Genomic DNA, 27,549 nt, shown 5'->3' on the forward strand with positions numbered 1-27,549 from the left:
CTAAAAGAAATACCTAACTAAATTAAAATACAACTAAATTAATTTTAAAATAAAAATTATTAAAATAATATGTTTAAATATTAGATAAATATTAAAAAATATTAAAATAATAAATTCATATTTTAAAGTATAAATTAAAATAATAAGCTGAAGTTTAATTAATGGATATTAAAAGTATTAAGATTGAACTAATAATAATTTAATAATATATACTTTTCAAATAATAAAAATTTTAAAATAATATTCTATTCATATAGACTATTTAATAGTTTAGAGTCTCATTTTGTATTACATTTCAATTTTTATTATTATTTATATATTATTAATTCTGTTAAAAATATAATTTTTAATAAATGTTTTAATTTTAAATTAAAGACTAAATTATTATAAAAAATATAAATAATTTGATAATATAAAATTATTAGATAATATGTTGATATTTTAATTATTAATTATATATTTGAATATTAAAGTAAAAAAATTAATATTTATTATAAATAAATAAAAATATCAAAATTAAGATAATATTATTGATATAAATTTAATTTTATAACGTTAAATTATTAAATAAAAATTTTAAATTAAAAATAATTGTAGGATAATAAGCTATAATATAATTAAATTATTAAATTTTAAAATTTTTATTATTATTTATATTTAAATTATTATAATTAATTTTTTTATAATTTAAATTTATAATATATATAAATAAATAAAATTCATAAATATTATAACGAATTTAAAAATGTACAAATTTTTTATGCTTAATGATAATTTTTATTAATAATATATTTTAAACTTTTAACAATATATGATATTAAAGGGACAAATTTGTAGTAGTGAAAATTTAAATTCATTATTTTTAAATTATAATTTTTGTAGAAAATTGAAATAACTATTTTAAAATCATTTTAAATAATAATAAATTAAATTATATTAACACCAAATTAATCTATTAAAAAATAAAATATCTCAATAAATATTTACTTTATTTATAAAAATTAAATTTTAATTTTATTTAAAAAATAAAAGAAATCTATTTTTCAAAAGAGATTTGTGTAAATTTTGTTGACATGGTTGAACAAAAAAGAGGCAAACTCATTAAGCAATTTAAAATCATGTTTTTATTTTGGGAAAATTACTTTTTAGTCCCTGAGGTATAGCGTAATTAACGGATTCGTCCCTCTATTTTTAGAACCCAACACTTTCGTCCCTGAGATTTAATTCCGTCAAAATTCAAGATCCTTCCGTCAAAAATTTCTGTTAAGTCAATGATTTTCACCTAGTCAAAGGAAAGAGAATAAATATAATTCCAAAAATACCCTTATCAATAATAAAATAAAAAAAATACTATTTAGTCCCTATAGTATGGAAAAACTCGCTACTTAGTCCCTCAATTTTGAAAAATATATTAAAATATCCCTAACATTTTAAAAAGTCTACTAGTTAGTTCCTCTATTAATTTTATCACTAAATATTTTACTATTTAGTCCCTATAGTTTAGAAAAAAAATTAATTAGTCCCTCAAATTATTAAAAAATTTACTAATTAGTCACTCCATATCATGAGAATTTTAGATTTTTTTTATAATACTTAACGACTAAAATTAACGGAAAGACTAACTAGTAAATTTTTTAAAATATCAGAGACATTTTACTGAATTTTTAAAATGGCGAGCAGTGATCGATGATGAACAGCATCACAAAAAATATTTATATTGAGTTTTAACTTTTTATTTTTAATAATTTAAATTTTATATATTTTGATTTTTATTATTTTTTGCTGAATTTGAATCTTAAATTTATTAAAATTTTTATTTGTTTATGGAGATTGAGTTTGAGATTTTCTTTCTTGAATTTTGACGAAATTAAACTTTAGGGACTAAAATGTTGAATTCAAAAAAATAGAGGGACAAATATGTTAATTATGTAATATCTTAGGGACAAAAATGTATTTTTTCCTTCAATTCTTTGAGAGAGGGACCTATAAATTTATAGGAATTAAATTCCAGGGACTAAAGTATTGAGTTCTATAAAGGGTAATTCAGTCATTTTTCCTATCACTAACGGCATTTTTTACGGAGGGATCTCTAATTTTGACGGAATTAAACCTCAGGGACGAAAGTGTTGGATTCTAAAAATAGAGGGACGAATATGTTAATTACGCTATACCTCAGGGACTAAAAAGTAATTTTCCCTTTTATTTTTTATTTTTAAAACAAGCAATTTAAAATCATGTGGGAAATTCAAATTGGGTCCCACATATTACATGTACATCGTAACCGCCACGTTTGCATTGCAGGGATAAGATTAAGGACCTTCTGCCGACATAAGCGGAAAAAATTAGAAAAAAAGAAGAAATCTTAGTGACGCAAACTCAAAATAAATTAATTAAAATTTCCCAAATGAGAAACATCACGCTTTCGTGTTTTATCTTTATTGTATTTATTTATTAATTTTAGTTACATAATGCGTCAAAAATATAAAGCAGTGAAAGGGAAGTTTTTTTAAAAAAATAGATATTTAACTGTAAAAAAAATATATTAAACTGTCAAATAGATAATGTTTAAATTAATTTATATAATTTAAATTAATTTATATAATTTAAAAGATTAAATTTATATTTTAAAATTTTAAAAAATTAAATAAAAAATTTTAACATTATTTATTTTTTACTATTATATGCAAAAAAATATAAATATTATTATAAAAAATATATTTATACTGCAAGAAAAGTTAAAATTATTAATAAAAATAAATATTAATGTTTAAAAACTACTAACATACATAATTTTCATTATTATGTATTTTCTATATATTAATAATAGTAATTATTTATATTATTAATATATATATATATGATATTATTATTATATTTTTATTCTTTTCCTTCAAATTTTTTAAAATGTGTAATTTAGTAAAGTAGGTGGAGAAACTTCACATCACTAGATTTTGGGTATAAACATTTCCTTTTTAATTCTCACTCCTTTAAAGAAAATAATAAATAATTTACATTAAAATAAAATATTCTCATTTTTCCTTTTTATGGAATAAAATATAAAGTAAAAAAGAGTGATTTAAATTGAAGGGATAAAAAATAAAATAATTTTTTTATGGAATAAAAGCAATATTCAAGATTTGAGTGTAATTATTCAAAAGTTAATAAATAAATTATTATTTAAAAGAATAACAAAATAAATGAAAAACAAAAATAAATTTAATTTAAAATATAAAACAGACGAATATCCATAAAAATTAAACTATTAAAATTAAAATCCGATTCATATTAACAATATATTTTAAATATAATTATTATTATTTAAGTAAAATAAAAATTTATTTAATTTTATATATTTTAATTAATAATTTATATAAATTTTTTTTTTATAGCGGTGGAATATATAGGTATTGAAACCAGTGGCGGAGTCAGGACTTCTCTTTGGTAAGGCACTGCAACTGCACTGCTGCGGCACCATCGGCTGCGCCACTGCGATACTTTTATCACCCTTCAAAGCATTTTTCGATTGCCGATAAGGTACGTGCCCCTTACCGTACCCTTCCTCCGCCCCTGATTGAAACTAAATCAGTATGATAGCGGCCCTTCTTTATATAAGACTGTAACTGCTGGGGGTATTGGTCTTCCAATGTAGACGATGATGCTTAGATCTTGACAAAACAGCCGCTTGTGTTTTATGTTGATGGAGAAGGTCTCTCTTCATACTTTGATGGGTTTTATTTCTTGAGTTCTTTGAAAACTATTTGAGAATTTTAAATTTATTTTTTTATAAATAAATTTTTAAAAAATTTGAGGATGAATTTAAATTTTAAACTTAAATAAAGTCTAGTTATGGAGAAAAGTTATAATCTTTTAATAGGTATAAAAAATAATTATAAATTTAATTTTATAAGATAAAGGAATAAATAAATAAATAATACATAAGAAAAAGATATATTATCAAAGATGAGAAAGAGAATACCTTTCCTCTTAAGCAATCTAGATGCTTAGGTTTCTATTTGTAGGTCACTAACATGGGCCTACCCCTTACCCCACACGTCACATAGCCTCCACCTACTCAAACGTACACGTGTGTTATTTAGAGTTGACCATAGTCCAAATTGACATTTATCTTTCACCTTTATTTTTAATTTTTTAATTTTATATTCACCCATATAAATCACCTTATCATTATCAATTACATCACATCACTAATCCCAATCTGGGTCCCTCTGCAAATCTTTAAATGCCCACATCAAACCCTAATTCACTGTGAAAAGACAATCGCCACCGAATATCAACTTGAGCTAAATCCTAACCCTAATTCTAACCGAAATCCTAATCTTAATCCACGCCCACACCACTTGCTTGCCAATTTGGCAACTGGGTTCTGATGTTATATCAGCCAAAATCTCGCCAGAGTAGCGCAAGTTCTAGTTTATTAATAATTCCTTTTTGACCATTTATCAAACAGAATGTGTACATTCATTTCCTCCTCTCCCGCTCCTTGAATTGAATGATTCCATTTTTTTTTAAGCCCTAGGCGAATAGTATTGAGTCCTTTGTCCTTACACATGGCTCACCGTAGAGACGTGCTTTGACCGTACAGATGGTATAACAAAATTTATACAATTTTTTAAAAAATCACAATAGACCAAGGGTTAATTTTTAATTTAATTAAAAAATCAGATGATTTCTGATTTATGCATGCATTAGTTTTGGTTCACACGAGAATGAAGTCAAGTCAAAAGATAACACCAATAAATTAAAATGAAAAGAAGAGAAGCAGCAGCAGCAGTCTCTGCAATCTGCAGTCATTTTTTACAGAGTCCAAGCTCTGTTTCTTAATATTATGCTATATTTCAATTCATAATCTCATTAGCCCATTTGATAATTATGGGCTAATTATCCTTTTTTTATTACAACAAAGCCCAAAGGCAAACCAGCATGTCGGTTGATGATGTTTCATTCCAAGATAAGTATCCTCTGTCTGTCTCCACGATCTGGTGTGAACGTATTCACAATTCAAAAACTCCTTTTTTTTTAAAATTCTTTTTAAATTTCATTTAAATATATATAAAAACTTTTACATATTTATCATGAATATATATCTGTTCGCCCTTGGAGCCTCTGCAAGTGATTACTGTATTAATGGCGGCTGATCAAGTTTGAATTCTCTATCAGCATATAAAATCCTCACCCTTCTTTATAATTTTGAAAAGGGGACTCCTATTTTGCTGAAAAAAAAAATATTTATAATAGGAGAAAAGAAAAGGCAGGAAAAAACAAGAAAAAGAAAACGACTTTGCTTCCATTATTGTAACTCCTCTCATCTTCATATTTCATGTGTTTGTTGAATGTGAAGGTGGCGAACCAGAAAGGCTCAGGCGAGTACAGCAGGTCTCCTGCTACTACAGATAGCGGTGATGATGATGATCATCAGAGATACCCACAAATTGTAACTTCACAATCGGGGTTAAATCAGCCAGTACAAGTCCCTACACAATCGCCAACTATGTTTCCTGGATATGGCGGCTGTACTGGGGAGATGTCTGCAATGGTTTCAGCTCTTTCTCATGTGGTGTCGGGTCAAAGAGCTGGTGATTGGGGACATGGGGCTGGTTTAGGAAGTGTAATAACATCTGGTTATGGCGGTATTGGACTTGCTTCTGCTTCTTCTTCTTCTTCTTCTTCTTCTCCTGCGTTGTCTGCTTATTCGTCAACTTCTGGTTCTGGTTTCTGGATTGGACAAAAGAGAGGGCGTGAAGAAGTGGGTGCAACTCAATCTATGCCTAGGGTTTATCGAGGGTTTGGTGATTTCAGAAGTTCTCAAGGAGATTCATCTTCATCTGGTGCAACTGGTGAGGTTTTTTTATTTATTTTCTACCTTCATACTGTGATTTTTATCTCTTTCTATTATAATTACATCAAATATTGCATGTGTTGAACAACATAGTTGTCTTCGTTCATTCAAAAGCAAAAGCCTTAAAATTTATCATCTTTCTGCAAATCAATAGAACAGTTCATCAATCTCTCAGCTTCAAAGCAAATAAAATATCTTCCTCTTTATGTTTCCAGTAAAAGAAGAGGCAGCTGCTTCAATTATAGTCCCCACCATGACCACGACCACGACCACGACCACGACCACCGCCACAACCTTCGCCACAGCACCGCCGACGTCGTTAACCGAAACAGTATCCTATGAAGAAACGGGTGAGCGAAGAAGAAGATACAGAGGAGTTAGACAAAGGCCTTGGGGAAAATGGGCAGCTGAAATACGTGATCCACACAAAGCAGCAAGAGTCTGGCTTGGCACATTCGATACCGCTGAGGCCGCCGCCAGAGCTTACGACGAAGCTGCTTTAAGATTTAGAGGAAACAGAGCTAAACTAAACTTCCCTGAACATGTCAGAGTATTGCCACCTCCAATGGAAAATATTCCCGTCTCCCAAATCCCCTTTGGTCGTCAGCCACAATCGCAGCTACAGCCAATGCCATCCCAACCACCACAAGCGCCGCCGCAGGCGGCCATCCTACCACAATTCTTTCAGTCTCAATCTGATACGATGAGAGATTACTGGGAGTACTCCCAGCTTTTACAGAGCACTGGAGACTTGCATGGAGCTTCGAGTTTGCTAGAGCAGATGATCTATAATCAGCAATTGGCTTCTCTACAATCAAATTTTCCACTGTCGTCTTCTCTATCTTCATTTTCTTCATTGTCTTCCTCCATTGCAGCTCCTTCAATTGCAGCATCTTCTTCTGGGTCATTATCATCCTTATCATCATCTACAACTTCTGCATCATTTCCTCTGCTTTTGGCTGGTCAACAATTGGGTTATTTCCAGTCCCCCCAAAATCAGAATCCACCCACTGGTTCAGATTTTCCGGTGCCGCCGTGGTCAGATTCTAGTCACTACCCTTCCTCTACCGGTTAAAATTGATTTCCACATATTTTTTTTTAGTTTTTTTTTTTAATTCTATTTTTGAAAATTTTAGAATATTCATGGTGTCATTAACTTTTACAATTTTCCTCTGTATTTGCATGGAGCATTGGCAATTTAAAAAAAAAAAACTCTCTTTTTTCTTAGATATTGTTAGTATAAAGAGAAAAGAGAGAGCATATCATGGTGTGAAGAACAACACTCAACTTTTTGGAATCCATAGTTCATAATAGATTTCATGTTTACATTCTTCTCTCTCCCCAGCAAAATTAAGATAATTTTGTAATTTAAATACGTCACAATTAAAATAGAATTAATTTATTAAATTTCATCTTTTTTTTAATATAATGTAGTAAATAATAATAATATTATTAATAAATAATAATTATTGTTTTTACCTCTGCTTGTGTGGCTTCTGTTGATTAATGAGTCTTAATCTTATGGCCAATTTGGAATCCAATGGTATTTTGAATTGTAGGCTTTGGTGCTTTTAATTTTCTGTTATTTTCTATTATTGGAAGTGGAATTTTGGCGGATTAGTCAATGATTGAATTTTGGAAATTTCTTCAAAGCTTTAAAATTTTTTTTTTTTTTTAAAGTGGAATTTTACTTAAACTAGGCCAATGGATCGATCAAAATTGTCTTCATTAATATTTGCTAATCTATTTCATTCACATGGGAAATAAAAAAATTAATTTTAATTTATATTTAATATTAAAATATAAAAATGAACATGAATTTTTTTTTAAAAAAATTGTTTTCTACAAGCTTTAAAATCTTTTAGAAATCGAAGGTCAATCTCTTTGAATATTACCCAAATTATGAACAGTTCCTGGTAAAGTTGAACGGGGCGAAAATGACAAATTAAAAAAACAAAATTTCATTGATTTAGAGTTCACTAAATAATTTAATTAATAAATAAATAAAATAAGTTATACTCTATCTATAATTAATTTTATTAAATTATATAAATTAAATAATAATTTATTTTAATATATTTAAAATAAATAAAGTAATAAATATACCCAATTAACACATTTTTCATATAAAAATAACCTCAATGACAGATTTCATTGGTTACACCAAAGAATATTTTATGTATCTTTTGAATGTCGCATCGCCAAAAGGATTGTCGTTTAGGCATTGGAATGTGGGAAACAATGTGCGTGCTAAGAAACACAAAAAACGTGTTTATATCCTTCGTTTTAGAGAAGGCTCCGTTTGGTTTGGTGTGATGAATTCGTTTCCTTCCCAATTTCTGTTCTTATTGGCATCGTCCAAGCTCCCAATGCATGGAATCGAAAGCAACTTTGTTAATGTTGACCGATTGGGTCCTCAAAATAAGACTTTCCCTTCACCATTTCTCAAAATTTGCTTCCATTCTTTCCAAACATGTCGATCCGAGATTTGACCATATCTTAAATTTTGCTTTCATTTCTGCTAAACATGTGTATCCAAAATTTACCCTTTTTATCAAAAACTCCTAGTTCATCTCGATCTTCTTTGACATCATCAATTTTGTTTTATATATATATATTTTTAATATAAATATAATAAAATTTATATTAATCGATCTTTATTATGAATAAATAAATAAGTTTATTTTTATTTAATGAATGGAGAAATAATTAATTAAATATTAAACAAATCTTAATTAGGATTCACTTACTTGAGATTGAAGTTTACGTCACAGCCAAAGATTAATACTTAATATGAGTTTCTTATCTCTAGAATGTCCTCTAACGGATGTCATAAGGAAGGATCAGAACAACCTACACGTGGATGCACACGTCAGACGGCAGAGTTACAGTAATTGCGTGTTTATAGGATGTAAATAAATGAATAAAGTAAAAGAGGGACAGCAAGGTAGGTCCATGAAGTGCCACGTGTGAGAGAATCAGCATTGAGGGTGACGTAATAGAAAATAGTAGGAGAGAAGATAGCACATGGAAATGCGTGCAGGGGAAGGGTAGACGTGTACAGCTTGTTAACCGTTGAGACTTTCCTTTCTAACCACCATTGTACCAGCTATTGACACGTATTCTATTTGAGATTTATCCATTATTTTCTTAATTAAAAAATATATATTTATATTAAAAAATACATTAATATAATTAATATTTTAAAAAACTTAATTCGCAATTAATTTATCATTAAATATATAAAAAAATTATCAATATAAAAATAATAATTAATAATTTTTTTTATAAAATTTAATATTTTCATTTGGTTGTTTACCCAACTTTTCTTTTAAAGAGAGAATAAAAACATCGTAATAGAGATTTAAATGTGCATTTATTAAATAGGTGATATATTTTTAATTTATGAATTAAAATTAAATTAAGCTTTAATGATTGAATTAATAAAAAATTTAAGAAAATATGAGCAAAAAAGTAAATTTGAGTTTATTTGAGTCTCGACTAAGAGGGAGCGAAGCATATTTAACTTTTTTGCCAAATTTTTTTTTTATTATTTTTTTGAAAATTATAATCAATCAAACAAATAAATAACCCAAAACGAAACTTAATTATATCATAATGATATTAATTAATTAAGCTCCTGCAGGAGTTTCATCTTCTAGAATTAATACAGTAGCATAAGCAACATGATAATACTTCTTCCAGTCATCAATGGCGCCAGAAATCTTCGGACTGACAACCTTAGCATCTCTCAAAACATTCACACAGTACTCAACATTATCAAGAGCGTAATGAACATCCAACGATGCCGTTCCACCTTCGAGCCCATTAAGATTAAGCATTGCGACAGTTCCATTCAAGTAATCTCCACACTCCTTGAACGCTTCTCTAGTTCCAGGATTCTTGGCTACGGTCGACAACCTGTTGAAAAGATTCCTCGTAATGATCGATCGCTTCCTTGTTATTGCCAGGGCAAAGTTGGCGACTGTCCTGATGCTTTTTGCTGATAGTATTCGGGGCTTCGTTCTCATGAGATGCATGCAGAATCCATATTCAGCACTTTGATTGCAGACTTGTATCAGTAGCTTGTTTGGATGCTTGGAAAGTTCCGCTGTTGCGTCTGATTTGGATGGGAAATTAAGGGTGAGAGATAAGAAAATTGCTGCGGAGATGAAGAGGAAGTGATGAGAATCCATTAGGGTTTTGGGTTACTGGGAGTTTGATGATTTTGGGATTTGGTAGTGACGGAATTTATTATTATTTTTTTTTATATAGGAGAATCAAGATGCCTAATTTTGGTAGGTTGTTGCGATTTCTGTTCGGTATCATGAGACTAGGAAACAGAAAATGCTGGAATTAATTTTTAAATTATTTAAAATAAAAATTGAATAATCATTATCATGCTGGCAATCCAGGGATATTAATTAATAAATCAGCAATTATATATTTTATTTTATGGCATAAAAGATTATGAATCCAACGTTTTTTTTTTTTTTTTTTTTTTTTGAGAAATAGGTAATTTTAAATAAGAAACTTGTAATTTTTTTGGAGATAAATATGAAAACTTGTCACAAAGTTGTGCTAACTGAAGAGAGTTTTTTGTTGTTGATTGACCGTTGGCTTGATTTTTCCCATTAATTACGGTGTAGTTAAAACGGTCCTTCAATCACGCTGTGATTTTTTTTTTTTTAAAAATACAAAGATAATATATATTATTTAAAAATTAATTATAAATTTTAAGAATAATTTTAAAACACTACACTGTAATTTGAAAATGCATTTTCAGATGAAATTTTTTTTCTTAACATCGTTAAATATTATTAAAAATTATAATTTATTTTTTGATATTTAATAATAAAATAATTTTTATTCAAATTTTATATTTTTAATTAAAATTAATCTATATATTTTTATAGATTGATCTCTAAATAATGTAATTACTAATAAATTCTTATATTTACAAACTAATTTCTTTATTTTTAAAATTTTAATATTTTATATGTGAAAATAATAAAATAAAAATAAAAATAAAAATAAAATGAAAAATGAAAAATTTCCTTTTTGTCCTGTTAATCCAAAAAAATTATTGAGAAGAAAAAAATTATATTAGAAAAAACTCTTTAGATTTGAATTTAGATATATATTGTATTAAAATTTTTTATTTAATTAATTTATTTTAAAATATTAAATTTAATAAACATGTGAGATTAACTTGGAAAAAAAATACAAATACTTATTTATAAATAATTATAATATTTGGAGATTAATTTGTTAGAATATATGAATAAATTATAATTAAAGGGAATATCTTATTATAAAATAAAATTTTATAACTAAATTTATAAATATCTGAATTAATTTAATTAAAAATTATTTTTAATTAATTTTAAGTGACTCATCAATATTTATTAAGATTATTAAATAGAAAAGTCTAGTTTTATTAACAGAATAAATTATAAGACTACTTAAAAAAAATACCAAATCAGAGGATAATTTTTTATAATTACTCAAAATTTTATTAAATCTAATGAAATATCATGCCAGTGTATATTTACATTTTAATTTAATTTTTTTAATTTTAATTTAATTAGTTCAATTTTTAATTTTTATGTAATTTTAACCCATATATAAATTTTTAAATTTAATATTTTATGTGAAAATTTGATAATTTAATGGAATATCACATATATTAATATTGAAAATTATTTTTCTTAACACATATAATTTGTCTTATAGAATGCTTCTATTTTTTAAATAGATCATAAATGGTAGGAGCTAAATTTATAAGATATGTACATGGTTGACTATCCATAATCATTAAAATTATTGAGATTTTTATTTAAAAAATATTATTTATTTTTATTTTATAAAAAAATTTATTAGTTAATATCTTGATTTTAAAAATAATATTTAAATATTTTTACGTTTTAAAAATCTACTAACTAATTTTTTTATTAATTTTATCTTTAAATATTTTACTATTTAGTCTCTATAATTTTATAAAAATTATTAGTTAACTCTTAAAATTAAAAAAAAATTATTAATTAATCCTTTTATATTATGACTATTTTAAATTTTTTAAAATTAATTAGTAGAATTTTTAAAATATAAGAAACATTTTAATATATTTTTCAAAATTAAAAAAACTAACTAATAAGTTTCTCAATACCATATAAACTAAAAAAATTATTATAAAATCCCTGAATTTTAATAAAATTTATTGGTTGGTCCTTATAATTTTTAGATCCAATTAAAATATTCCTCATATTTTCAAAATACAATAGTTACGTTCTTCTATTAATAACCATTAAAATATTCCATTAAGTACATGTGAAAAATCTTAAATATACTCTAATAATTCCTAAATTATAAAAACCATTCTCTCTCTCCCTCTCTGTTTGGTTCTCTCATCCCACACGGGATTAGTGCGATGCTGTGCTTGTCGTACCTCTGCTCGTCGGAGTGGATTCAAGTTGCAATGTCGAAATTGGTGCATAGGCGATGATGAAAGCGATGAAATACGGGAATGAGTTACGATGTTGTACTCGTCGAACTTCTATTTATCGGAGTGAATTCAAGCTGCGATGTTGAGTCGATAGGTACCATGTTCATCGGAGTGGATTCAGTTGATAATCATGCTGGGATTGACAGAGTGGATTCGATGCTATGATTTTCGTTGGTATTGACAATGGATTTATCTACAAGGTCAGAGGAGGAGTTGATTGAGATCTTGGAGTTGCCAAATCTAGAAACAAGTTACGACTTGTTCAATTTGATGAGTGACTTTCTATTGAATGGCTCAGTAGAGGAATGAGTGTATTTTTCACTGTGGTTGTAGTTCACAAGGGATAGTTACGACGATTGGTGTGTGTAAAAATTATAATAATTTACCCGAAAAACTAACTGAGTAATAATTTTTCCTCTACGTGAAATTCATTTTCACATAAAAAATAAAAATATTTCACATCTGATAAGTATACAATTTCAATTTAAATCTTAATTTTAAATTTAGACTATACTTGTACTTAATTAAAAATATTAGGATAACAAATTCAAAATTAAAATGTTTGAACTAAAACTAAAAACACATAAATATTATAATTTTTTTTACTCAGTTGGCCATTGAATTTCAATTTATTTTGTTTTCTTTGAGACGTTATCTACTGATAATTATGTATTAATTTGAATTTAACATTTCAAATAAATAATATATATCTTAAATTTAAATTTAAAATTTTATATAGATCTGATATAGTCAATAGTCATGGATTTTGAAATATTTTGCTTTAATTTTTTAATTAAATATTCCTACAGGTATTCATGATTTAACAATAAATTATAAAAAACCAAAGATAATATGATAATCAATAGATGTATGTATTTTACTTGAAGATTAAAATTTAAAATTTTGATAGACATATAATTAAATAATATTTTAGTATAAAATTTAATTATACTTAACATAAATAATTACGAAAATTATAACATTAGTTTTTTTATTATAATCTTAAAGTTAAAATATATAAAATAATAAATATTAAAATGTATTATAAAAATAAAAAATAAATAAACCACTCAACACGCATATTATGACTAGTCAAAAAAAAAAAAGGAATTGCCTTCAAATCACCTCCTATTGATAATTTCAAATAAAACACTTAACGGTTAAATTTATGAAAAAATTAATTATTAAATTTTTTAAATATTAGAAACATTTTAATTAATTATTTTTTATTTAATTTTCTTAATAAATTAATATTTAATTAAAAAAATTAAAAAACTTAATTAGTTAGATTTTATATCGAATTGACTTAATTTTTTATGTGTTAAACTATTTTTTCAACTTGAAAAGAGATATAAAATAAAAATATTAAATTTAAGTTCACGAGAGTTATTAAAAATAAAAGAACTACAAATCAAATCGAAGAAACAATCTCATGATTTGCCAAATTCCTAGTAGATGAAAGAGTCTGATTTCTCACATATCACAAATATTTCGGCAAAAATTTTGTTTGTCTCGATACAAATATTTTCCAGGAAAAATTTTTTTGTATCAGCTAATTCCTTTTAGAATAATAATTTTTTTTTATATGGTGTAAGCTCTATCGCTCATAAAATGGAAACAATCTCAGAAGTTGGTAGCAGGAGGCTGAGAATTCTAGGGCATGTCTGTAACCCTATCTGCAATATCACAAAAATATTTAGAGACTTGAATTTTATCGGCAACCGATTGAATATTAGCTTTGGCATTGGCCAATGACTTTTCGCAATTTCCAACATAATTGGCAGCCGTCAGCGTATCATAGTTTGCTTTCTCGTAATCACCATTTTCAACTTCCACGTTTGCGTTTCTGAAGATTGCTGCTACGTAATTATACAATTCAACACACTGGTTCAAAGCTGGCTTGGCCTGGGGTTCAGTCGTTGCGCTTGCCGACAACTCTTGCATGTGATCACGAGTCTCTCGCGCGTTCTTTGCGGCTAAGTCTAGGCCAATCTTCGCCAGGCCAAGGACGTCAGTTGCCGAGGATGTTCGAGGATCGGCGTTGAAGGTTTCCATGCAAAAATCGGGATTCTTGCTGTTGGTACATAGCTCTTTGAGGAGTGATTCAGGCGGTGCTGCTTCTGATTGCAGGAGTAGACACAAGAAAATTGTGAAAAATACTCTGATTGTGGAACCCATGAACGAAGAATGGTTTTTAAGGATTTTATTTTTGGAGTTTTTAATGTTTTGAAATATTTATGGGGAAGTTTTTAGAAAAGAAAAACAGATAAAAGCTAAAATCTTCTCCAACCCTCATTTGCTTGGATATAAAAAGACAAAAATTCCCTTATTTTAGGTGTGCTCTATTTTAAAAAATAGAGAATTTTACTTTTTCTTATATAATCAAAAACGAATTTATAGATATTCTAAAATTATGCTTTCTATATTTATATTTGCTCTTACACTTATAAGTCAGCAGTTTACATATTTTTTTTTATAAATATATTAAAAATATAATTAATATTATAATATTATTAAATATAAATTAAATTATTTAATAAAATGTATTATTACATATAATAAAAATTAAATTTTTTTATAATAATTTAAAATTATTGTCGAATTGTCAATGTAGTAATATTATTTAAGTAATAATTACAATACTGTTTTGAGTGATTATAGCTTATATTTAATATTAAAATGTGAAATTAACTTTTTTATATTTAAATAAATTAATTTTTATAAATATCCTATCCGTTCGCCAGCCCTCTAATTGTATAAGAAGCATAATTCTTATTATGAGATATATACAAACTAATTTAATTAGAGATAAATAGAACTATTTTATGACAACTGATAAATAAATTTATGAGAAAATTATTATTTAATTTTTATATTATAAAAAATTTATTGATTAACCTTTTAATTTTAAAAAATATATTAAATTATGACTAATATTATAAAAAATCTATTAATTAGTTTTCTCATTTATTTTAACCGTTAAATATTATAAAAAAATTTAAAATATTTTTATTATGAACAAAATACATAATAGTTAAAATAAAGATATTTTAATATATTTTTTTAAAATTAAGAGGTTAATTAATAAATTTTTTTATATAATAAAAATTAAATAATTTTTTTTTTCAATTTAATTAGTTCGAGACTTTTATTAAATTTATGTCCCAATACAAATATTTTTTAAGAAAATATTTTCTTTTACATTTTTAAAAAAATGTTTATAGCTATAAAAGGTTGTATAGGTTATTTTATTTATGTTGTAAGCTGTATCGCTCGTAAAATGCAAACAATCTGAGAAGTTAGATGTAGAAGGCTGGGAATTCTAAAGCAGGGTTGTAACCCTATCTCCAATATCACTAAAATATCTAGTGACTTGAATTTTATCGGCAACCGATTGGATACGAGCTTTGGCATTGGCCAATGACTTATTGCAATTTCCAGCATCATCGGCAGCAATCAGCGTATCATAGTTTGCTGTCTCGTACTCTCCTTCTTCAACTTCCCCATATGCGCTTCTGAAGGATGCTGCTATGCCATTATACGATTCAACACACAGGTTCAGAGCTGGCTTGAACTGGGGTTCAGTCATTTTGCTTGCCGACAACTCTTGGATGTGATCACGAGTCTTCAGTGAGTCCTTTGTGGCTAAGTCTAGGCCAATCTTCGCCAGGCTAAGGATGTCATTTGCCGAGGATGTTCGAGGATCGGCGTTGAAGGTTTCCATGCAAAAATTGGGATTCTTGCTGTTGACACATAGCTCTTTGAGAAGTGATTCAGGCGTTTCTGCTTCTGATTGGAGGAGGAGAAACAAGAAAATTGTGAAGAATACTCTGATTCTGGAACCCATTAACGAAGAAGTAGAAAGAAAACAATGATTTTTAAGGATTTTATTTTTGGAGTTTGTAATTTTTTGAAATATTTATAGGGAAGTTTTTAGAAAAGAAAAAAAGATAAGGTAATTAATGGCCTTCAAATTAATATCTTCTCTAACTCTTTATTTGGTTGGATATATATAAAAAAAAAAAAAAAAAAAAAACTAAAAATTAGAACATTTCAGAAATTGCAAAAAATTGCCTTATTTTGTATGGGTTATTCTGAAAAATAGATCATTTTTACTTTTTTTTTTTAATATAATGGAAAATATATTTATAAATATCCTAAAATTATGCTTTCTAAAAAAATATAATTTTTAGAAAATAGATTATTTTTATTCAAATAATGCCTAAACTTGTCTAGAACAGCGCGGATAATGAGTAAATATTGCAGATTTTTGCTGTTATTATGGCAAGATTTGTCAATTTATTTTTTAGAAATAGCATTATTTGGTAATAAATCTTTGGCAGCAATAAGCTTATCATGAGTTGCATTTGCAGAAAGAGGACTCTCATCTACAATAGAACTATAATGCCTTGTGACTTGATTCATATAAACCCACAAAGTAAACTTACAAATAAATTCAGAAGCTGAAGATGAGCACAAATCTGATTCATAGTCTTGAAAGCAATTATTTACACAAAAGAATAAAGCCAGCACTACAGATTCAATCCAAGGTAATATATGTTTTAAGAATTTAGAGGCCCAAGAAAAAAACAGTATCCTCTTTACTTCTCAAGAACAATTACAAACACATTCCTATCCACTGTACTCCAAGCAAATGGATAACATAAGCCCTCATGCCTACAATAGGAACAATTTTTTTTTTGGCCCCATCAGATGCTGCAATGTCTAATCAAGCAAAGGTGAGGGCATCCAAACAAATTCACAGTTATCAACGTAGATGCGCAGGGTAATATCAGCAGTTAAACAAACTACCTATCATCATTGGCATGGTCATTTGATGTGATGCAGCTCTTGCTTTCAGTGACATTCGAATTGGCAAGGACCTCTGGTGCAATTTCCCAGCTCCCACTTCTCCTTCCCCAACTGGAATGTCTTGTGTCTGACCGAATTGTAGGAGCTGGATGATCTAAACTAAGAACTGAATCCAGCTCTGTGGTATTATGAGGAGGCCCATTACTTCCCCTGCTGCGTATGTCTTCTTCAATTGCTTCAATATTACGACGTTGAGAAATTTTTAACAGATCTTCACCAATCTCTAGATCATCCTCAACCTTTGCTCGTGGATTCCCATCTACATCTTCAGGTTCTGCTTTCCGAGTGCTGAGCAAAGGGGGCCTTGGTGCCTCTTCTTGAACAAATGCCCGGAAGTTGTTCTTTGACGGCTTTACCTCTGTGCAAAATACTTCTAGAAAATTATGAAAACAACCCAGGTTGTACACATTAATCCTGTTGTCAGCTCTGTACCGGAAATTTTCATATGTAGTCTGGATAGGAATAAGTACAAACAGTTTAATACATGTAGAGAAGGCCTAAGATGGCATCACTGAAAAAAAGAGGATTACAAGGATAGTGAACTCATAAAACATTCCCTTGCCAATTTACATACATGTTGAGAAATGGAAGAACTAACCAATCCAACATATTTCCTGGAAGAAGTAGTTTCACCTTGTATTCCTTTGCAGAATACATATAAAAACTTGTAAATATACCCCCAATGGTAATCACACAGACTTGCAATATGTCGGGTTAAGAACCCAAAAGAGAAGATTTGAGGAAAAAGAGGAGAAGAAAATTTATATATATATATATAGAGAGAGAGATATAACACAACGCTTCAAATATTTCAGTACTTTGTCATCTGGAAAAAAAAAAGTCAATCTAAAAAAAGCATGTTATCTGAATAAAGGCTGCTATTGCTCATATTATAAATGTCTGGTTCATTTAATGCTCAGATAGATTGAGCAGGTTCATTCACAAAGCACTGTGAATGGCGACAAATTAAAATTCCAAAGCTTTTTCAATTATGTATTGCAACTTCATTATCTAAAATTACAAGTTAAATACCTCGAAAGGACAGTAAGAAATAAACAAGAACCCTACCACATTTTTTAAAAATAAGATTTTGGCTGAATCAAACTCATAACAACTAGATCAACCCATAATAACTTCCAAACAAGAGAAGTAAACTGACCTGGTTTGTGCCTATGAGGTACAAATGGAAGCCAGTTAGTCCACCAACAAACCAGAGGGAGATAAAACAATAGGCCATTAGTATGACAGAGGCTGGTGATTCTTTCATTGCTCTCCAGACAGTGCTTTGGTAATCATCCATTAAAATTTTAATGTACACGGCCGACATGGCAAACACATAGATACAAAGAAGAGTTGCTGAGGAAACAAACATGAAGAAGTAGCGGTAGTTGCGCTGCACATGTAAATAGAATCTGATTTACAACAAACAACACTGCAATGAAGAATTATTGCTGCAAATAGTCAAAACAGTGTAAACTGGGAACATAAAAATGAATGCTAAAATGGAAAATTCAAATTCGACTCGAACAGCATACCAGACCAATGCATTGGCCCACCCAAGGGCAATGATGATCAAATCGTTCCACACAATTGTTACAAATGGAACAGTGGGAGCAACGGGGAGGACGATAAAGCATGCAAGTATCACAATACTTCACTCGAACAGGTATGCCATTCACCATAACTTCCTTTGTCCGAGGGAACTGAAGGCTTGGTGTCTGTCTTCCCCCAACCTCAACTGAATCATAACGGAACTCTTCCTCTGGTGGATGTGAATTACGAGGGATAATACCGGGGTCACGGGCTGATGTGAGAAAAAGAAGAACCAACACCTGTTAAATCAATCATAGGATTAAAATAACACCTGGTAATCATTGTGGCATTATAAATTAGACAGGGCAAATCTCTATATTCACTACCCTCTACCACAGAATAGAAAAAAAGTTCGGAGAATTGGGATTAATGCACATTATCTAAAAAGGCATAATTCCATAGGCAAACATGCTCGAAATGACCATTTATAAACACCAATGAATTCCCAGAAATCAATAACAGGGGTCCTCAAAGGATACATAATAACCGCTTGCAAAAGCTCAAGACAACCATACAACATCAGACTATCAAACCTTAGTAATTAAAATTTGAGTGGACATTTACAAAGCTTAAAATTGTTTTAAAAATATCAATAGAATTTATCAAACTGTTTTCTATTAACAAACCCATTGAGTTCATTACACTAGAATGTCTGAACTTCCAAATTTCACTTAATATCATAAAATAATTTACATTATTAGACTAAAATTCCATCAAACTCATAAATACTTTAAATATTTATAAAAATTTGTCTAAAAGCCTGGTACATTAATTTTTTCTTATTCATCAAATCCGAAGATAGATTCTTTGTATTAATAGATTAACCATTTAAATCCAAGTAACAGCATTAGAATTAACTGCATTAAGGTAATATTCAACTTAGAAGAAAGATCCTATGAATAATAATTTAAACTGAATCATTCGAGGAACAGAAGTAATTTGAGGTGAAACAGGGATTCTAGAATCTCAAATTCTTAATATGTAATAGATTAAATAAATAAAAATGGAAAGCTAGAGGTTTAAAGAGTCAAAAAAATTTATAAGTAGGAGTTTTAGTTAAAGAAGTTCAATTATTCGAAGGTGCCAAGTGGAATTTGAAGAATCTGCTTCAAGGATTCAACTTTAAATATAAAGTATAGGGAAAAAAATTGACGAGTAGCTTCTCTACAAGTTCTACAAGTATTTATTTATCCCTAAAAATCATCTTAAGCAAAAGCCAATGTTAATAGATGATTTACAAGAACCCCATTAACACAAAAAATGTCTCTCATAGGGCTCATAACAAGCCAATAATCACCAAACGAAAGCTATCCCATTTGTTGTGCTTCCAAATCCATACTCAGGACTTGACAAAAGGCATATAGCAACAATAAAGATCAACTAACCGTGTCAAACATATGCACGGAACTTAAAGTTGTCGGACACAAGGTAACATTAACAGAGGCACTTATCAGCATGCCGTTCTATCCACAAGTATAAATACCTATAAACTCCTAGTCTCCTACTAAAATTCAGTTGTCAAGCACAGCGCCATTAAGGAAACTTACACAGATAGTGAAGACAATTGCCACCACCAGAATTGCATACCCAGCATTGTGTGGTGAAAATTGATGAAGAAGATGCCTCACAACAAAAACACAAAAGATCACAACTGGAACAATGATCAGCAATAATGTGAAAAGCACTGACCGAGCATCAGGTCCAAATATCAACCTCCCACTAAGGATGAACTTCTGTGAAAAATGAACAAAAGAGAAAAATCAGATTTAGAATCTAGAGTAATAAGTCTGAATGGAAAAAGAAACAACAAAGGTTTTTTTCTTTAGGTTTTTGAAGAGGGGATGGGGACCAGAACATAACGAGCAAGGAGGTAGTCACTAGTCATCAAACGTGTTATCACACTGAATGAGATTTGGCTAACCAAGGTACACAGAATATAAGAAGCATATTCATGCTTCTGACAACAAGAAATAACATGCATAAAACCTTCCTCTAACAACATCATCCAATCGGAACTTGAAAATCATCAGAAAGTTCAAGCTAGACACACTGTTATCAGTTATAAAATGCCCTTTTTTTGTTCATTTAGGGACTTCACAGTAACTGAATACTTCTAGATGGGAACAACTCTCAAGCTCCATCATTCAAGAGGAAAAAAAAAGGGGGGGGGGGGGGAAGGGGAATGGAAGGCATGAGGATGTGGCTGGGTGCTTCAGCAGTTAAGGGCCCTATGGCAAAGTACACCATTGCATACAAGCAACAGGAATTTCTCCCAGGACATCTAAAGGAAACCAAAAATAAAAGAAACATGAAGACAAATTTTAAAGCAAAAATATTAAAATGATTCCTTACCAATCACCATCACCAACAACAACCAAACCTTAATACAGGACATGCCAATCTTTTGGTAAACAAATTCCCTCCGTCATAGATCTCCCCCTTATCTTTTGCACTTTTCCTCGACTAACGGATCATACTTCCATAATGGAGCATTTGGCTCCCTAAATTGAACATGACCACTATCTTAAATACTCTCTCTTATCCACTATCGTGTTAACAGACATCCGTCTTGAATATGTGCCAATGCATTCTTTATCAGGTACGATCACTAGATTATCCACTATTGTGCTACCAGACATCCACCTTAACATGCCAAATTCCATTAAATCAGAGTGACTATTGCATCATTTAGCCAACAATTGCAGCTCTCTGATTGTCGAATATGCATAAAAACATTCTCTTTCAGTCTTGTATTAAAGAAAATGTATCATTAACTGTTTATTAGATGCATGTTTTCCATTTCAGTCTCAAATCCATGGGTCTGATGCAAATTCCGATATCTCTCCCTCTATATGTGTGTGTGTGACACATACAAAAATCTTGTACAATTACAGGAAGTGCTAGATAACTTCCTAAATATCTCTTCACTTTTTACAACTTTAAAGATTCAAATGTTATCCTACTCCTTAACATAATATTTTGGTCACTCTATTTTTAAAAATTATGAAAATATACTAATAATCAACAAAACTTCCATAGTGAAAATGAAAATATAATAAACAACAACTAAGCTTAATCCCAAACTTCAATTGTGCACCATTTTACTCTGTTTGAAACCAATCTGCATCAATCTTCAAAAATTGTAAATCTTTTAATACTAATTTCATCCGATATCATTTTAGGTTCCACCCTTTCCCTTCTCACTTTTTCCACCACTAACCTAATACACTTTTGTACAAGGTTATTTGATATTGTTAGACATGACCAAATTTTATTAATAGGCTATCTCTCTTATCATCTCCAATGAGTCCTATATGCACTCCTTAGCAGATTTGGTCGTTCCTAATATTAGACATTATCATAGTATCAAACATCCATCCTAACATCTATATTTTTTCTACACTCACATTGTATGTTTTTCTTAAATGCCTAGCATTCACTTTCATACAACATAGTTGGCCTAACCACATTTCTATGTAACTTAACTTTTACTTCATCAAGGATCCTATGTTCGCATAGCACACTCATTGCAGTCCTCCATTTCATCAAACTAATAACCAAAATCCAACATTTTATTCTTCTACACTTGCAAGTTGTGATGCAACACAAGGATCCAAGTGCTCATCCCAAATAAAATATAGCTATATGACCTACTTTGCACGTCTAGCTACATTCAACTCAGAGTCTAATCAACCAAGACAAGATATGACACTTAAGTGCAAGCTATATAAGCACATATCATTTTCTTGAAAACAACATAAACCAAAAAGACAAATATGTGTAAGAAGACGAATGCCTAAATCACTGCCCAGTGACGGATGCAGAATTTCAGTTCAAGGGGTCCAATTTAAATAAGTATCTCCTGTTTTATTATTTTATCGATTTTTTTATTATTGTCCCAAAATTATTATTCACTTTCTTTCATTTTAATAATATATAATTGACTATTATAATCCTATTTAATTTCATGTTATTTCTAAATCAACCTATTATTAATTATTATTTTTCTAAATAAGTATTCAAAATATTTCTTAATATTTAATAAAATTTAATACTTTTAAGATAGTATAATTGAAAAGTTAATAAAATAAATTATCTTTTTTAATATGTGTGAAAAATTAAAATGGACAAAAAGTATAGAATAAAGAGAGTATAAAATAAATATTTATTCAGAAAATAAATTTTTATAAAAAGTGAATAAACTATTATAATTAAATTATGGTAATTCTCATCTATTTTTTATTCATTAAAATATATTTTTAATGATATCATTATCAGCATTTGCAAATATATCTTTCAACATAAGTTATCGATCAATTATTTATGGTTCATCACTATAGAGTCGACTTTTAATGATATTTACCGTAGAAAAATTTCTCTCCGCTATGGTTGTAACACGCAAATCTATAAAAAGAATTTATTAAAATAACATAATATTTTAATACATGGTTTACTATTGAAATTTGTTTTAAAAAAATATATATATATATATTCTAACCCATTAAAAATTATTTTTGCATAACTTCAATTTACTATCACTTAATAATAAAAATGGTATATAAAAATAAATTAAATAATGAGAGAATAAACTAAGAAAAAATTTCAAGTGGAGACTTGAACTTGAAATCTTGAAAATGAGAAACAATTTTTTTGGATTGAAAAATAATATAGAAGATGAGGGACTAAATAGTAAAAATTTCTTTGATAAACGGATTAAAGAATTTGAAATTATAAAATATAATGATGATTTAATTAAATAATTTTGAAATAAGGATGAGTTGGTAAGTTTTTTAAACATGTAGGGATCTAATGATATTTTTTCACGTTTTTAGAAAAATTACCTATATACCCTTAAAAATTTTCAAAAATTTCAGGAGGGCCATGGCCCCCTTGGCCCAGGAGTGGCTCCGTCCCTGTCACTGCCCTTCAATTCTTCACATTGGACAATAATTCTGAAAGAACACACATCCTAAAAATTTACCCATACTCTTTTGACAAACCCAAAAGTCGATCTAATTTAGCTACATGACATTAAATTTTTTTTTTAAGATAAAAGAAGAGAACAAGTGTCTTTAACCTTTTGATAGACTTGAAAATATCCAGAAGGAACATTTACTTGATTATCTTATGCTGATCATTCTTTTTTTATTCTTTAAATTTATACTCTCACTTCCCTTAATTGAAATAGAGCCAGGTGATGCTACCACGGGGAATGGAACACAGGCCTACAACAGCTATAACATAATGGCAACAACTTGGCAATATGCAAAATTTTCAAAATAAAAATTGCAAAGCTCATAAAATGAATTAGTATTAATAGAAATAAATAAGACTAATATACACAATTACATGGTAAGCATAAATACATCAAACAAAGACTATATAACTTTAAGTCTTAAACATCATTAAGTTTTCTTTCATTTATATATTTAATAATCATATAAATTAACTTTTAGCTATCATAACTAACATAGACATTAAATTTATAAGTTTTTTCGAAATTGCAACTTACAGTTAGCATTAACAAATAAAATTTAAGTGTAAAATTCTATATCAAGTTATTTTATAATTAATTTAATTATGTAATTTAACCAAATAAATTTCTGAAATATAGTTCAACATAAGAAAAATTACACAATCTTATAGATCAGATACACTAATAGTTCAAAGTATAATTTTAACTCATAACTAAAATGACATGAGCTCTAATAAAAAATAAAAGCAAAAAACAGAAATAAACTCACCGTTTAGAAGAAAGAACTATGAAATGGGGTAATTTATGATGAATCTTAGCTTGTAGGGAAAAAGATGTAGGAAGAATGAGTTGTTTGAGTGAAAAGAAAGAGAGACTGAAAAAAAAAAAAAAGAGTTCTGGAACTGCCGGAGATCGTGGGAATGCATAATGCTTCTGTTTGGCATGTGATTTTAAGGGGGTGAATTATTGGTAAAGGCCGTTACCATTATGTAACAGTTGGTAACAGCCATTACATAACTGTTACACCTGCAGAATTTGGGGGCCCTGTAAATAATGGTGTAATGAGAAACGGCTCTCCAAAATCTTGTTGCATAACAGCTGTTATGTAACAGCTGTTAGTTGATTCCATGGTCAGGTCCCTCTAAGCTCTCATTAGAATTGGAAGTCAATCATGATATAATGTGTACATTTCAAGGGTAACAGGATAGAAATCTGAAATTCATCATAAATCAAGCAAGACTACTTAACTTGAAGTTCCTACAAGAAGATTAAGAAAGAAAATATAATAGGTAAAAACCAGTAAATAGAGTTTGTTATTATCTTCTCCTTTCATCATGCTTTATTCATTTGTTGGTTACAACATTTTTACACGAAGTGTGGAAGACAACACGTCTCAAATGAAGATCAAACATATAGTCTTATAATTTCAAGTTTGCTAACATCATCCTGGAATTACTCTACAGACCTCAAAAGTAAGAGCACAGTACTTTCTCTACATTGCAATATCACCTTTATCATTAATAAGCACATCCTATTGCTTCTGCACTGCAATTTTATTCCAAGCCCAAAACCAAATAAAGGGCTTCCCTCAAAGGAGTCCTATGCCTTTACAATGCAGCATGTCAAAATTAGAGCAGAACAAACAGCTGCTTTGTCAAGCATAATGTGTTCTATAGGATGCATAATATAATCAAACGTGCTCAGTAACTTCATCCACCACACAAATTTAGATGCTACAATAATTTGAAACTATGAACCCAGACTCTAAAAATAACTACTAATAGTACAAATGTATGATTGTGTGACACCACATGCATGATCATGTATAAAGAAATTGGAAGGAAAAGAAAAAACTCATAAGCTAGTAACATTTGCACCAGAACCATATCAATATTATAGTTCTTTCAAAAAGAAAAATATAAAACCACATACAAAAATAAATATAAACTCATGATTACAAGTTAGATGCTCTTAGATACTCCAAAGGAGAAGCTCGAGTACAGAACTTTCAACAGTACTAAGCACAGAATATTACAATGCAATCTCAAAAGTTTTTTCCTTGAAAGCCAAAAAGAACAAGCATCATGAGAACCAGTTTCATGCTTCCCGTTCAATAGCACATCTTTTGTACATCAAAAGCACCAAATCAAAGTCACACAATGTCACCGCCTACTGCTCCATTCAGTGATTAACTCGTTTCACTACTCCATAAAACCCGAGAAATCAAACTCAGTCTGGTTACCAAATGGAGAGATTTGCAAAAATAAAATAGAAGTATTCAACTTTTAGCCTAATATAGCAATATAACAAGTATCCTAAACACCTAAAAGCCAACTTCCCCAATAATTTCCTCATTTGCCAGCAACCAAACAGAGAACCACCAACACAGGAAAAATAAAGCAAAATTCAACTTAGCAAATAAATAATGACGAGAAATGTACAAACCCAAACTTCGCTTGGACATACAAAAACCACAAATTCCTGAGTAAGTAAAGGGAATTTAAACGAAACCCAGATGGTAGAAGCCAAGCATTCTCCATGATTGGAAACCTAAAATACAAAAACCAATCAAAGCAAAAAAGGGGGAAAAAAAATCCTTACATTACTTCCTTTCCAGACTTCATAAACGCGCTTTGCCATGGCAATAGCTCGCACGCGCCGCCGTCTCTTTCTCTTCCACTTTCTACGCAGGTACGGAGTCGAAGATTTCAAACTCGGTGTTCCCCCCTGTTCATTTCATTTCAATGCAATTTTTCCCAACAAAGCAAAGAAGCCCAAACCAAAAATTAATAAATCAGTGAAGATGTGAAATCACAGTGGGTGATTGAGAGAGTAAATATTGGGGTTTGGACCTGGGTTTTTGGGGATTTTACAGAAATTATTGCACACTGACTCGATGTGAGAGAGAGAAGAAGAGAGACGATCTGTAAGATGGCGGTTGGTGGATTTTGGAATTTTGGGAGTTGGGACAGTGTGAGAGCATGTCTTTGTGCGAATTACGGAATGTCCCTTTCCTCTTTTTATTTACTTTAGATTGTAATGCATTTAAAGATTATTGGATACTTTTCTATAAAAAAAATTGACGATTATTAAAATAAATAAATAGATAAATTTTATTTTTAAAAAAAAATTAAAAGGATATTGAAAGAAGAAAATCTAAAATTTTTTTAATTTTTTTAAATATATTTATTATAAAATTAAATTAAATTCACTTACCATTAAATCTGTATAAATAAATTTTATTTTTAAAATGCAACATAATAGATTATTTTGTCTGTGATAGTAATTTATATATTTTTTTATTTTAATAAAATTAAATTTAAAAATTAAAATATTTATATTTAGAAAATGAGAGATGTAAAATGTTTATTTTGTCATAATCTAATCATGATAAAAGTATATATGTTTAAGAGTATTTTAGTAATTTTTCATAAAGGTTCTTTTACTAGATAAAGTTAAATAAGGATTAAATTGTTTAGTTTTAAAAATTAAGAGATGCATATGATAATTGAGTTTTAAAATTAAAGTTTAAATAAGTTCAATTCGATATTTTTTATCAAATAAAACTATAAACTTTACTTAGAGTATATGTCTGACCGCCCTCTCCTTTAGAAAGATGGTTCTCTCATGTTGCTTTTTTTATTATGAGATAAAATGCCTTTCTTCTTATTGGAATTGTTCGTCATTTTCGTCTTTTTTGGATTAGGCGATTATCTGATGCAGAATTTAGAATCAATATGTGATTAA

The 27,549-nt window shown here is 28.8% G+C and overlaps 5 protein-coding genes across 6 annotated transcripts; 1 reads left to right on the forward strand and 4 right to left on the reverse strand.

The window, feature by feature from the left end:
• The first annotated feature begins 5,090 nt into the window (after nucleotides 1-5,090).
• LOC110607385 (ethylene-responsive transcription factor ABR1) lies at nucleotides 5,091-7,188 on the forward strand. Its single transcript, XM_021746485.2, has 2 exons — nucleotides 5,091-5,855; nucleotides 6,073-7,188. The coding sequence occupies exons 1-2, from the start codon at nucleotides 5,339-5,341 to the stop codon at nucleotides 6,930-6,932; spliced, it is 1,377 nt and encodes a 458-aa protein (XP_021602177.1). The 5' UTR covers nucleotides 5,091-5,338; the 3' UTR covers nucleotides 6,933-7,188.
• Nucleotides 7,189-9,445: 2,257 nt separating this feature from the next.
• LOC110608844 lies at nucleotides 9,446-10,174 on the reverse strand. Its single transcript, XM_021748131.2, has one exon. It carries the CDS (start codon nucleotides 10,051-10,053, stop codon nucleotides 9,490-9,492), a length of 564 nt encoding a protein of 187 aa, XP_021603823.1. The 5' UTR covers nucleotides 10,054-10,174; the 3' UTR covers nucleotides 9,446-9,489.
• Nucleotides 10,175-14,015: 3,841 nt separating this feature from the next.
• Nucleotides 14,016-14,540, reverse strand: LOC110603444 (pectinesterase inhibitor). Its single transcript, XM_021741178.2, has one exon. The coding sequence runs from the start codon at nucleotides 14,538-14,540 to the stop codon at nucleotides 14,016-14,018; it is 525 nt and encodes a 174-aa protein (XP_021596870.1).
• Nucleotides 14,541-15,605: 1,065 nt separating this feature from the next.
• LOC110609264 (pectinesterase inhibitor-like) lies at nucleotides 15,606-16,230 on the reverse strand. Its single transcript, XM_021748720.2, has one exon. It carries the CDS (start codon nucleotides 16,207-16,209, stop codon nucleotides 15,685-15,687), a length of 525 nt encoding a protein of 174 aa, XP_021604412.1. The 5' UTR covers nucleotides 16,210-16,230; the 3' UTR covers nucleotides 15,606-15,684.
• Nucleotides 16,231-16,832: 602 nt separating this feature from the next.
• Nucleotides 16,833-26,793, reverse strand: LOC110609263 (protein S-acyltransferase 8). Of its 2 annotated transcripts, XM_021748718.2 has the most exons (5): nucleotides 26,404-26,791; nucleotides 20,375-20,560; nucleotides 18,770-19,066; nucleotides 18,394-18,627; nucleotides 16,833-17,686 (listed from the first exon to the last, which is right to left on the reverse strand). In XM_021748718.2, exons 1-5 carry the CDS (start codon nucleotides 26,440-26,442, stop codon nucleotides 17,171-17,173), a joined length of 1,272 nt encoding a protein of 423 aa, XP_021604410.1. In that variant the 5' UTR covers nucleotides 26,443-26,791; the 3' UTR covers nucleotides 16,833-17,170. The 2 variants fall into 2 exon arrangements, with proteins under 2 accessions (XP_021604410.1, XP_021604411.1); XM_021748719.2 differs by lacking the exon at nucleotides 20,375-20,560 and having other exon boundaries at nucleotides 26,404-26,793.
• Nucleotides 26,794-27,549: the final 756 nt, after the last annotated feature.

Source organism: Manihot esculenta, chromosome 2 (genome assembly GCF_001659605.2).
Source record: "Manihot esculenta cultivar AM560-2 chromosome 2, M.esculenta_v8, whole genome shotgun sequence".
Lineage (NCBI taxonomy): Eukaryota > Viridiplantae > Streptophyta > Magnoliopsida > Malpighiales > Euphorbiaceae > Manihot > Manihot esculenta.